We start from the raw sequence: 12,747 nt of genomic DNA on the forward strand, positions 1-12,747 counted from the left end.
CTGGCAAGGGTCCATGTGCTTCCATATGTGTTAAACCACAAAGGGCAATCTGTGCAGTGGTAGTAGAATGGAAACTTTCTACAATTAAATGGTACTCAATTTTTATTCTGTAAATGTATTATTTAAAGTATTTGAAAGCAAAGACCAAAATGATATTGCGTATGAAATCTAAATCCAGGTTTAAATTTTAAAACAATGTTAATAGGGATATGAAGGCATATACTGAAACTGAGAATTAATTACACTAAGAAAAAGGCAAAAACGACTAGGTTACTGCTTTCTACTTACCCACATAAAACCCAGATTTCAATTTTTACAAATATGCAGAAAACAAGGGAAACAGTGCATAGTACCTCACTGAAAGAAACAAACAAAAAAAGAGGAGTAAAATAGTCACTTTGAAGTGCCCAACTCCCCTCATTTGATTGGAGACCAACGCTTCACAGTGAAAGCAAAGAGGAGAGGTTTCCCCCTTAATTATCTAAGTAATTACCTTAAATGTCTGCTTTGCTTTGGCTGTGGAGACATAGGCACAACCATGAAGACCCTACTAAAACAAGAAGATATGAAGTTCATAAAATGCTCTCCGTCTTCATTAAGAAAGGCGTGTGAACATAACCTAAAAATGCAAACTGTGATCTTTCATGACAAGATAAACTATCTTCAATGAAACAACTATTTCTAAATCTTTCTATATCCTATAGTAGGAAAGTGCTATCGCATATACATATAATCTGAGAATTAGAGACTGAGTTGACTATTATGATTTAGAAACACAAACATTAGAATTAACACTTTCTGGAACCCTTCGGTCTCCTTTTCCAATACAAAATATATAAGTAAGAAAATAATTTGAGAAACGGTCAACAAGTCTGTCTCAGTTGCACAGATGAACCATACCAGAATCCAGAGAATGTGTAACAAAGTCTATGGAAATTTTTTAACTAAATGGAGTCTTTCAGTGTGAAGCTTCTTACTTTGGCACGAAATCCTGCCATCTTGTTCTGACTCTCGTGGGACCCACTCTGCTCACTCACATTAGCCTCTTGCTTTTTCACACAAGGTGTTACCATTATATTTGCCCTCAATAAGTTGTGTGATGAATGGGTACATGTTCCACTCTATCATTTCCTTCTTTTTTCTTTAAAAATGTACTTATGCAGCATTGGGATTGCTCAGTGGTTACCAGGAGACAACCAATTTATCTGAAAGTTGATTTTCTGAGGAGCTTTCAGTAAGAATGGGAAGTACATATCCCAGATTCTCTGCCTAAACATTAGGATGACAAAGTCATCTTTGGGAATAGATTCGTTTCCTTTCCCATGACTAGATATTATCATGACTGTGACTTAATTTATTTGATTATGTATTCAATCAATGTCATCTTCCATTTTATTTTCAGAATATTTCATCTTCACCTTTCCTTTAGTGGATATAGGTAAATACATTATTCATCAAATCTATGGATGGTAGGCATGAGGGAAGAGTTTCCTCAATCTTTGTTGGCAAGATGTTCATTGAATTTCAGGTTTAGCTGTAGTACTCCTTGGAGAATTTCATGGTTGTCACAAATGTTGAACAAATGCAGGAGATAAATGGAATCTCTAAGGTTGGATATCTCTTGAGAACACATACACTTAATTTTAAAATATCACTGGTTACTCATCATGTTAGCTGTAGGATTTTAGTGAAATGATAGGAACTTCTAAAGTGTTTTGTAAACACTGTGAGAGAAGGCTTTGTGACATGCACACTGTGGTCCATAGGTCCTCCTTGTGCAAAGCTAAAGCCCACCTTAGATTTAGACCTGCTAGGTGGACAGGCAATGTGATGTTAGCAAAACTGTGTACCTTTTAAGTTTCTATAATTTTTCTAATACCCCAGGACTTAAAAGGTCCATGGCTAACAAGTAACTGTCCCAGATTAGGTAATATTATCATTATTAACATATTGGTAGATGATGATAAATTAATATGCTGCTCTTTGTGTGAGTGTTGCATTCTGGATTGGGATTCTTGGAGACCTCATGCTTGATGCATAATTTGCAATCAGTTTTGCCTTTTGTCTGTTTTATGAGGCCTTGGAAAGACTACCCAACTATCTCCGTCACTGATACAGGAAAAAATATAAAAAATGATAATGCTCAGAGTGAAAGAGACTGTTATTCAAAGTGTGAGTCGCTGGAAAAGGAAGCAAATCATTGGTGGGTTGGCTTAAAAACATCAGCTAGGGAAGTACTTTGCAGGCGATGTCTCTAAACAATTAAAATATTTAATGGAGTCATAGTCCCCTAAAACTTGTTTATAATGCAAACTAAATTGTAGAATTCTAGGCTGACTAAAAGGCATCTTTCAATATTTGGCAAGAGTGTTGGAAGGAGAAGGTATGAGTGAATTCTAAGCCAGAGGATTAGAAGCTGCCATGAGTCCATAGAGTGTGAAAGAAAACTGCAATTAGGAGACAAGTAATGCCCTGACTGATTTCTTGCTAGCATTCTACTAGAAAATCAGGGAAAGTACTGCTTAATAGCTTTTGGAGGGTTTCTTGCTTTTGTTTGCCAGGAAGTTCATTTTAAGAAAATTGAATGATATAAGATTTAATCCAAATTATCACATTTTGTTCCTTCCAAAATCTACATAAAGAATTCCTCAAGATCTCAATATGATTCTAACAAGATGGCAGGAAATGGGAGACTATATTTCAAAAGAAAAATATGACCAAGCTTTAAGTAAATTAATTAATATTAATTAATAACCAAATTGTAAAAAGTATTCATCCTTAAAATTAGCACTAATAAGATGGAACACAGTATTCCAGTGAACTTCACCCAAAGGCTAGACCCAGATGCCTTCTGGGTCTAGGTCTATTACATATTTACACTGAGGAATTGAAATTCAAAATTTCAAGTATTAGGGGGAAATAGTCTAAAATGACCAAGTCATGCAGAAACTTAATAATTTTATGATAAGATAGCATTAAATAAATGAGTCCTAATTTAGTATGTCAATGTAATAGTGGCAGCATTTCTAGCATATAGCTCCACTATGTTCAATACAAACTCAAGATGGCCATGTTTGCAAAGTATATTTCTCAAGGAATCTGGCTGCATCCTATTTATGCAACTCGAGCCCATGGGAGAATTATACACAATTTATAATGACAGGTATTTCACAGGTTTATCATTTAGCTGCTAGGAGACTCATCAATAATTTAAGAACACAACACATTATGTATAATTATTTCATTTCCTGCTGCAAAAAAAAAAAATCATTCACATTTATATCAGCATAGAATCTATAAACCAACAAATATTCTTGGTAGGAAGGCTACCAAGACGATAGAGAAAATTCTTATAAACTTTTTTAATGTCACATTACCATATAATGTCTACTTTATAATTTAAAGCAAATACCTTTAAATTTAAAGCATAGTGAACCACAAAGTATTTTTGTTTATGCTACGTTTAAGGAAAACATCAAAGGGCAGTTTTATTGTGTGCACTTTAAAATATATGGAATTCTGATACAAAAATGTTGAAGTAGCATTTAACCTGACTCAGCCACTTACTGGCTGAATTACCTCAGGAAAATTACTAGAAGATCTCTATTAGCTTTAGCTCCCTCTTCAGCAAGATAGGTAAATTAATACCTATGTTGATTTTTCTCAAAGCATGGTAATAAAGCTAAAATGAGAGAATGTATAAGTGAATACCCTTCAAATACCATGTAAAATATCATCACCATTATCAGGCAACAAGATTTAAAGCAGTTAAGAAAATATGTTCTTTAAAAATTACTAAGCAGCCAATTTGAGGGAACTTGCATTCAATAACACTAGTTGTTAGAGCAAACTCCATGCTCATAATTTTAATTTAGACCCTTTAATAAAAGCATGAAAACGTACAGAAGGCAACTTCACCTCCTTTCCTCAGAAAATTCTTCCATGTATAGTTAAATTATGATTATATAATAATCTTTTCAGAGCAAAAATCAATTGTAAATGGAAATTTATAATTGCAGCAAATTAGAATATTCTTTAGATTGTTTTCATTCCTAGAATAAATGTTTGCTTCTTTAAAATTTTTCAAACGTGGTCAACAGATGGAAAAGAAAAGTAGATTTGTTGAATATGTGAAAAATTCTTAATGACTTTTGAATTTTTTTTTTTTTTTTTGGTTGTTGTTGCTGTTTTGCAAGACTATTTTCTGGATACTCTCTTCAAAATCTCTAACCGGGAAAGGCTGTTAAATTCCATGGTATTCCCAAGAACAGAGGCAACTAAGCAAATTAGGAGCTACACATCAAATGAGGGTCAATAACTAATGGAGTTTAAAAGATCAAGCAGTACTACTCATAACACGTTATGTCAAAAGACCATATACTCTGAAATGCAGTTAAAAATAACCATAATGCACTAATAAAAACATTTTTTAACTTCCCCTCTGAAATTACATACATTTAATTTAGATGAAGCCTTCAACTCTTACTAGTTGTGTGATCTTTAACAGGTAATTAATCTCTAACAGTTTCTTCATTCTTAACATCAGTATAATAATAGTGCCAATAATAGTGACTATGTTAAAGAGTTGTAAAGGAGAAATAAAAGAATCCAAGAAAAGCACTTAGACAAGTATTGATACACAGTCTGCAGTGGGTGTGCAGGTATATTTTTAGTATTTTTATTAGTATTTTTTATATTTATAGATATGTAAACATAGGCCCTGCAATACATGTGTACATATGATATATTTGGGGGGATAAAACATACATATATTTTTTTTTAATTTGGCTAAAAACTTTATCTCCCCACATTATATATATACACACATATCTACATATATATACATATAACTTAATCCCCCACAATATATGTATATATATTCTTGATTAGAGATTTAAATTTCAGACACAGAAAAAAATCAATCTGACATTTCCTTTTAAATCAATTAAAATGCCAAATCATTGAACTAATTCAACTTTCTAATTCATTTTCACAACACTCATATACATATGTACATTTGCATATATAGAGATATACACACACACACGTGTAAACATACACATGTGTGTAAAAAGTTTATATTAATGGTAGGGATGCCATACAATGGAGAAGTTAGGAATGCAGACCACAGCGACTGTACATTTTTTTTTTAGTGAAGTAATTTCATTTTCCAATGTTTCCTCAAGTTTCAATAGTTTTGATTTGTGGCTACTGAAAGAAAAAAGTCCATTTATTCCAAATGCAGCATAATGGCAAAAGAAAACTGTGAAGATGAAGTGCAGTCATCTTGGCACCACACAACTTAAAGGCATGGCAGACCTTGCTAGTGGAGCTAGAGAGGAGGAAGACTAATCAGGTTCCATGAAAGTAGACAGATTTAAAAGCCTACTCGTTACATGGCTGAGAGTGGCAAATTTTCAGCTAAGAATATTTTTGGCTTTGAGCTCTCATTTACTTATAAATGAGACATATATAAATGTAATATTTACAGAAATGTTCCTTAAGCCAATAGAACGAAATGAGTTATCAATCCTAAGCATATAGAGACCTGCCTAGATATATTAGCTTTTCTTTCATCTTCTAATAAATATAAAATTTCATTTTTTTTTAAATCAAATAAGTACAGAGCCAGGCTGCAATTTTGGATAAACTTTGGCTTAAATTTTTCTATATTTGAAGGTTTTCAACCACAAAGGATAACTCTCCTAAAAATAACACTCCATGTCCTGAATTCTTTACAGCAGGGGCTAGTCATTATGCATTTACTTTGCATTTCTTTACAATGCAGGCCCTTCTCAGAGAGAAGTGGGTTAAGAGGATTCATTAACATTTGCAAAGTCCTTAGAGGGATGTTTTACCGAAGTGTAAATTACATCCATGTCATTAAGCCCAGCCTCAGCAAAGATGAATAAATGACAAATGAAAGTTTCTTTGATGAAGCAAAAACATTTTTTCAAAAAAGAGTCTTAAAAAGCATTTAAATCTATTTTACATGCTATTGATTTCTTTTTCTGAATCTGGAAACACTCATGTTTGATGGTGGCCATGCTTCTCTCATTACGGATTAGAGCACTGTAAATGTTGTCTGAGATTTTACATACACAAGAAGCAAACACAGTTGCATTTTTTCCCTAAAATCAAATATCTAATTTTAAGTCATAATGATACTCTCATAAATTTCCAAATTAGATGAAGAATTTTTATATTCTTTCAAAAACAAATTTTAACTTTGAGCTTCTAAGCGATGATGGCTGCTTCTATGATGTTTCCACTAAGATAAATGGAGGCTTTAATCTCCTTGTTGTTTGAAACTTCTTTGCATTTTTACACAACAGCCTGTTTCTCATCAACAATTTCAAATAGGCTACTTTTTACTCACAGTAAATCAGTTTGTGTCATAAGAGTAGAAAAGAAAGGAATATCACTCAATAACATTGGACCTTCCTTTAGAGCAAGTCCCAGAAGACCTGTCAGGTTGAGTTGCTATGGCAACAGAACTCTGATACTTTTCTGGTTTGGTGTGTTATAGTGAGTTGATTTTTACCACATAGTATTTTTATGGTAAAGTAAAAAAAAAAAAAAAAAAAAAAAAACAGTCAATAACAATGTGTATGAAATTTCTGTTGATCTGTGATGATTTAATTTAAATGTAGTGCAAAGAAGTTAACTTCACAGCACTACAAATCCCTTTGCTGATTTCCAATTAAATTACTTATTGTATTTTCCTTAGGCCCTTCAAGTAGTCACATTTTTAAATTAAGAAAGTATAAGTATAGAATCTCACATGGTTTTACCCAATGTGGAGGTCTGCTATGAAAATGTTTTGAGATAACACTAATACACTTTGAAAATATCTACAATTAGTAAAAGAAGTCTCAACACTATTCTGACAATAAGGGAAAATTATCTTCTAATTCCTATTAAAAAGATATCAGAACAGAAAGCAATACAAGTTGTTACAAAACTTGAGTTTTGAAAGTCAAATGAAATAGATAATATAAAGCATCTTGAACAGATCCTGACATATAGTAAGTAAATAATTCATAAATATTGTCACTATTATAATATAGGCAAATATATTGTATCCATTTTTATGGAAGGAATCATTGGTTATGCAATTGCAATGCTCTTTGTATTCTGAATACTCTAAAGAAAAAATGGTATAAGAAATATTTTAACATAGTTTAGCCTTAAATATGTCATAACATGTCCTTTTTAGAAGACCAATCTTGTGAATAAAATATTTGCATTTAATGGATTTGTCACAAGTGGAAACTTGGAGTGGAATATGATGCAGGTCTGGGAGTCAGACTTTAATTTTATTCATCATACCACTTATTTAAGTTTCAAACTCTCTAAGACTTGTTTTTTTTTTTTTTTTTTTTTTGTAAACCTGTAACAAAAGCAAATTCCCAGATGTATTTAGAAAGGATTTTGTCAGATAATGTATATAAAGTACTGGTAAAATGTCTGACATAATGATTCTTACTAAATTTTAGTTATCTTCCATGTAATGGCACTTGAAGTCAGAAAAGGAGTTCAAATTCAATATTTCTTATTAGTGTCTTAAAATACTTGGGTTCTAACTGTACCCACAAGACACAGAAAACCTTAATTTCAATATAACACTGTTATAACTGGAAGCAAACCTTAAAAATAACTGGAAGCAAACCTTAAAAATAATTTATATCTTTCCCAAAATATATTTTCATGACCACCTATCCCAGGATAATGTTCTGGAAAAAAAGATATAGGAAGGAACCATTTCTGTGGTTAAATACCTTGGGGAAATGCTATATAGTACTTTTCTCTTCAGGAGCTTACAGATCACATTAAGGTATTGAGCCTCCCAGAAATTTTAAGCAAAAAATCAGTATTATTTAGTGGTAAAGAACATAAATTCAGAGCTAAGCTCTCAGGCTTGAACCCCAACTCATGCACTCATTAGCTTATAACTTTGGGACATTACTTAAATTCTCTGCCTCAGCTTTCTCAATTGTAAAATGGGAGTGGTAACAGTATTCCCCTGCCTGGAATGAGAGGTTATAATGAGACATGTCAGAACAAGCTAACATAGTAATAAAAGTCATTCAGAGGCCCATTTGAACTCTACCATGTCAACCAATCTTTACAAATAATGTCTTGAACATCTTCTGGAATGATTAATTTGAGGAAAATACTTGGAGTACAGTGTTAGGGTAATATTAAGTTGTGATTACATAAAAAAATTCATCACATTAATGTCTAATCAGGTAACACAAAAATTTAGCTACTCGCAACACATTATCCCACTAGTAACTATCTTGCCAGCAAGTCCTGTTATGGTAACGTGAGAGCAACTTAAATAAGTGTGAGCAATTTACCCCATGGAAGTTCTGTTCGGTAGAACCATTCACTTCCATTTCCTGCATTATTATACTAGGTTATTTTCATGCCACTCAATACTAAGCCCTGAGGGAATGGGTTGACAAAGAGTTGAAGCGTTAATGATTAGTATAGAGAAGGCCGGAATGTGGGACTCACTGATTTAGGTCTGCAAAGAGAAACGTGTTATCCAGATAGCGATCTGTTTGCAGGCTTTAGAATGCTAATCCTCAACAATATGAGAGAGTTTTCAAAGTGAATAGAGAAATCAGTAAAGGAAAGGTAAGTGCTTCATCCAAGGAAAAATGTGCTAAATTTCACAAGAAAATTCAAAATCCTCCCTAAATAATGATCTACTAATATCAGAGCTCCAATAAACCTCCCTACACTTTTCTAGAAAAAGGGAAGGTTAACAACAATAGCATCATGAAAATGAGCAATCAACTAATTAATCTGACAACTTTCAGAGGACCTTTTATTTGTTTTCAAATTCGTAATTTTATCAGATTACTGACATCTCTTGGTTCATATTTTTAATATCATCAGAAATAAATGCAGAAGAAAAACTTGTTCACTTATAATTCTATTTGATCAACAATTAAATCTATTTTTAAGTATTCTTGTTCAAGTCTTAATTGTCATGTCAGTTCTACATAAGCTATTTTACATGTAAAGATATTTTAAATGCCTGTTTTTCCCATTTACCATTATATCTTAAATATTTCCTCACAGCAATACATAAAAATCTTTAAAAATGATCATTTTCAGTACCTCCATAGTAATATCGTTTCAGGATCAGACATGCAAGTAGTTTCTAATTGTGTTGCAGTACAATGAATCTCTTGCTGCATAGTCTTTTGTTTCTAAAAATTAGTGGTTTTCAAACTTTGGTACACATCAGAATCACCCTGAGGGCTTGTGCAAACAGGTGGCTGGGTCCTAACCTTGGAGTTTCTGATTCAATTGGTCTTGGAGGAGGCTCAAGAATCTGCATTTCTAAAATTTCCCAGATGATGCTGATGCTGATCATCTGGGGACCACTTTAAAAATCACTGATATACATACACTATTGTCATCAAATTTGATATAAGTAAAATAGACATTTTAATGGTATCCAAGACATTTCTGAATTCCCTGCCTACAAGCTCATGCAGATTTGTATTGCCAACTCTCTTGATACTTAAAGCCTGGGTAGATACCAACTAATTGAATAAACAGAAGAACAGGAGAAAATTGTTACTTCTCTCCTCCCAGAAATCATGATGTTAGGCCTGAGATTCATCAATTCATATTTCAAAGATATATATCATGATTGATTGAAAATATTCAAATCTCAGTTACTATAGAAATTCATAAGACAGTTTTATCATCATCTAAATTCAGAAGCCACTGAAAAACAATTGAAATATCTATACTTTGTAGGACAGTACATTTGTATCTGTATAATATAGATACAAGTTAGCATAATTAAAAAACAGTATTGCTCATAGGAAGGTACAGGCAAAAATCTGGCTTTGAGAAATTGCTTTTGATCAACTAGAAACAAACAGAAAAAAGTTTCCATTTACCAGGGATTTGTGAGGATATTTGCATAAAAACAAAGTCAAGAAGTTTTTCCTTATACTAAAGAATTCTTTATATTCAGGTAGAGATTATTTCTTTACCTATAAATAGATATATATGCATATAAACAAACATGTCTACAGAAGTATATACACACATCCATGTAAGTGTACATTATATACATGGGAAGTATCTATTCATACATGGGTTTCTAGAAATCCACAGGCAAGACAAATGCTTAGTAAAGATATTCTCTGCAGAAATTTATTCCTGGCTCTTCCTCTGAAATATGCCCATGTTTTTATATTATTATTTTTGTTGGTCATTATTGTTTTTATTTGACTGTATTAAAAAGATATGCTCATGTACAAACATAATCATAAAACAATACAAAAACAAAGTGATTATTGTCAACAAATCTTGGAAAGTAGCCATGAAAATATTAACTCTGGCTTACACTAAGAATAGTATGTCAAGAGTAACTTTTGGAAACAGGTTTGTTAAGGGAATCTTGTATTTATACGTTTCTGAGGGATAATTTTTTTCTGAGTCAGTGTTTTGATAATTGTGTTATCTTCAGGTAACAGTGAAGTCAATAATCTTAATATACTTAAATGCCCCTACATTGTTCTTTGCATCAAAGAGATTTGTTATGATCCTACAAACACATGGCTGCTCTCAGGATGGGCTGATAACTCAGTGACAAATGCTAAGATAGCAAGCATGTTTCATTATTAATATTTTACAAAACACTTTGCACAAGTATAACCAAGTAAATATAGCTATATTAGCCTAAAAAATGAGACAAAGTTGAAAATATGTTCACATTAAAAATTAAAACTTAAAAATGTAGAACGGTGATGAAGACAAAGTGAGTTATACATTCACCTAGTGTATGAGGATTTCACTACAGTCACTGTTTAATACATGCACTCAAAGAAAAACAGTCAAAATAGTAGCAACAACAACCACAAGATCATTTGAAAACAATTTCAATAACTCAGGTTTTTTGTTTTGTTTTCGTTTTGGTTTTTAGTAATAACTCCTAGTTCCTCACAATGAGTTAGGCAGAATGACAATTAAAGTTACTATCTGAAACAAATCAAAAGTACTAAGCAAAGTACATTCACATCAATAACACATTTTTTTATCAGTATAGTCAACACCAAGGAGGATAGGGATAAAATATGTACTGAAAGTCATATGTCACCTGCCTATGAGATTTTAATTCCTAAGCCTCTTGGGATAATCACAGACAAGGAGAGACTCCTTTTCATAATCCCTTTCCTTCACTAGTGTGGAAATGGACTCATAGCAATCAAAAGGTTAGATATATCAATGGATATGTGTTCATGGAGATTTTTTGTTTTTTTTGTTTTTTTTTTTTTTTTTTTTTTTTTCATTGCTGGGGATTGAACCCAGGGCCCTGTGCTTTCCTTTCAAGGAAAGGGCTCGACCAACTGAGCTATATCCCCAGCCCAGATTTTCCATTTTTGACACATAGTTTTGGTTTCCAATTTAAGCAGTGATAGAATGTTTTCTTTAAAAAAAAAAATCAAGGTTTTAAAAAAGGGTCTATTTCACAAGAAATTTGTTCTAAAAATAAAATCATATGTGGACAGTAGAAAAATTAATCATTAAAATATCATTAAAACATGATTCTAAAACTTGTCACAGCCTAATGCTGTAACTTTCTGGGACAACCTGAATAGCCACATCATGTATGACTCTTACTGCAGGCTTGCCTGGAACACTGGAAGTATGACATTGAGTGTACACAATATGTTCTGAATTGTTTTCTGATATTAAATTAAAATGTTATTGCCAAGGAATTTAATATGTTTTTTTTCACTAATGCAAATCTCAATTCCTCTGTAATATACATGACTAGAATTCAAAAAAAGGATACCATTTCCTAAAAAGAAAAATGGAATGTCAAAAAATAACTCATGTTAAATAATATAAAAATAAGTTATTCATGCCTATGAATATTAAATTCTTTGACAAATGAACAAATATGGAAAATGAGATACAAATTTTGCCTGAAGATATTAGGTTACATTAGAAAGAAATGGGTCAAATTTATTAATCATGCATTACATTAACATTTCTATTATAAAAAGGAATAATTCTTTAAATAAATAAAGCCTTCTGCTTTGATTCTAGGCTCTGGGGCCTAATACTATAATGGAAAGTGATTCTCAACTAAGAAAGGCCAACCTGGTAAAATTTTAACACATCCATGGAGATACTAAATCATTATTATTTAATGTGGTAAAGTAAAAGCAGGCAACTTGACTAAATAAAAAGGAAAAAAGAAAAAATGCATGTGATCCTTGCAATAAAGAACAAAAGAACAATAAGCCACTCAGGTAACACTCTTTAGGCCCATTCACACAGAGTTATTCTCAAAGCTCCAATAATAACACATTATTCAATCCCTTTTGTTGCCATTCCAAAGTAGAATAGCAATTATTTCCTAGAAATTAAAAAAAATAAATAAATCAGTAAATGCTCACCTAAAATCAGGTTAAAATACAAAATGAATGCCATTACATTTTAAGGCTAAATTATGATAAAACTTTTCATTTAATAAATGTTTCAGACTGTCATACAAATAAGTTTTAGCTCCAACTTGAAATTTAAAAAAAAAATAAAAAACCTTACACTGACAAAATTTCTGTTGGGCCATCACAGATATGAGTATTTTAAGAATATTCATTGATTGTACTAGATGCACACCTTCAAATCATTGTGTTCTACAAAATAGCAAGATATTTTCACTTTATTGAAATGAGACTAGAATACACTTCCTTCGAA

At 32.0% G+C, this 12,747-nt stretch overlaps 1 protein-coding gene and 1 long non-coding RNA gene across 5 annotated transcripts in view; both read right to left on the bottom strand.

Annotated features, from left to right (window-relative positions):
• LOC306638667 overlaps window positions 1-12,747 on the bottom strand; it is a 356,225-nt gene that overhangs the window by 74,037 nt on the left and 269,441 nt on the right. The gene's annotated exons all lie outside the window — the stretch shown is intronic.
• The window catches only part of GAS2 (growth arrest specific 2), a 156,045-nt gene that overhangs the window by 71,044 nt on the left and 72,254 nt on the right, over window positions 1-12,747 (bottom strand). For 2 of the 4 annotated variants that reach the window (XM_079101872.1, XM_079101873.1), the window contains exon 8: window positions 494-547. The exons of 1 other annotated variant lie outside the window; for it this stretch is intronic. In XM_079101872.1, the coding sequence (XP_078957998.1) occupies window positions 494-547 (54 nt within the window). Of the gene's footprint in view, window positions 1-493; window positions 551-12,747 lie in introns of those variants that run through there. One more of the 4 variants, XM_079101875.1, reaches the window with a different exon arrangement.

Source organism: Sciurus vulgaris, assembly GCF_902686455.1.
Source record: "Sciurus vulgaris genome assembly, chromosome: 11".
In the NCBI taxonomy this organism is placed as follows: Eukaryota; Metazoa; Chordata; class Mammalia; order Rodentia; family Sciuridae; genus Sciurus; species Sciurus vulgaris.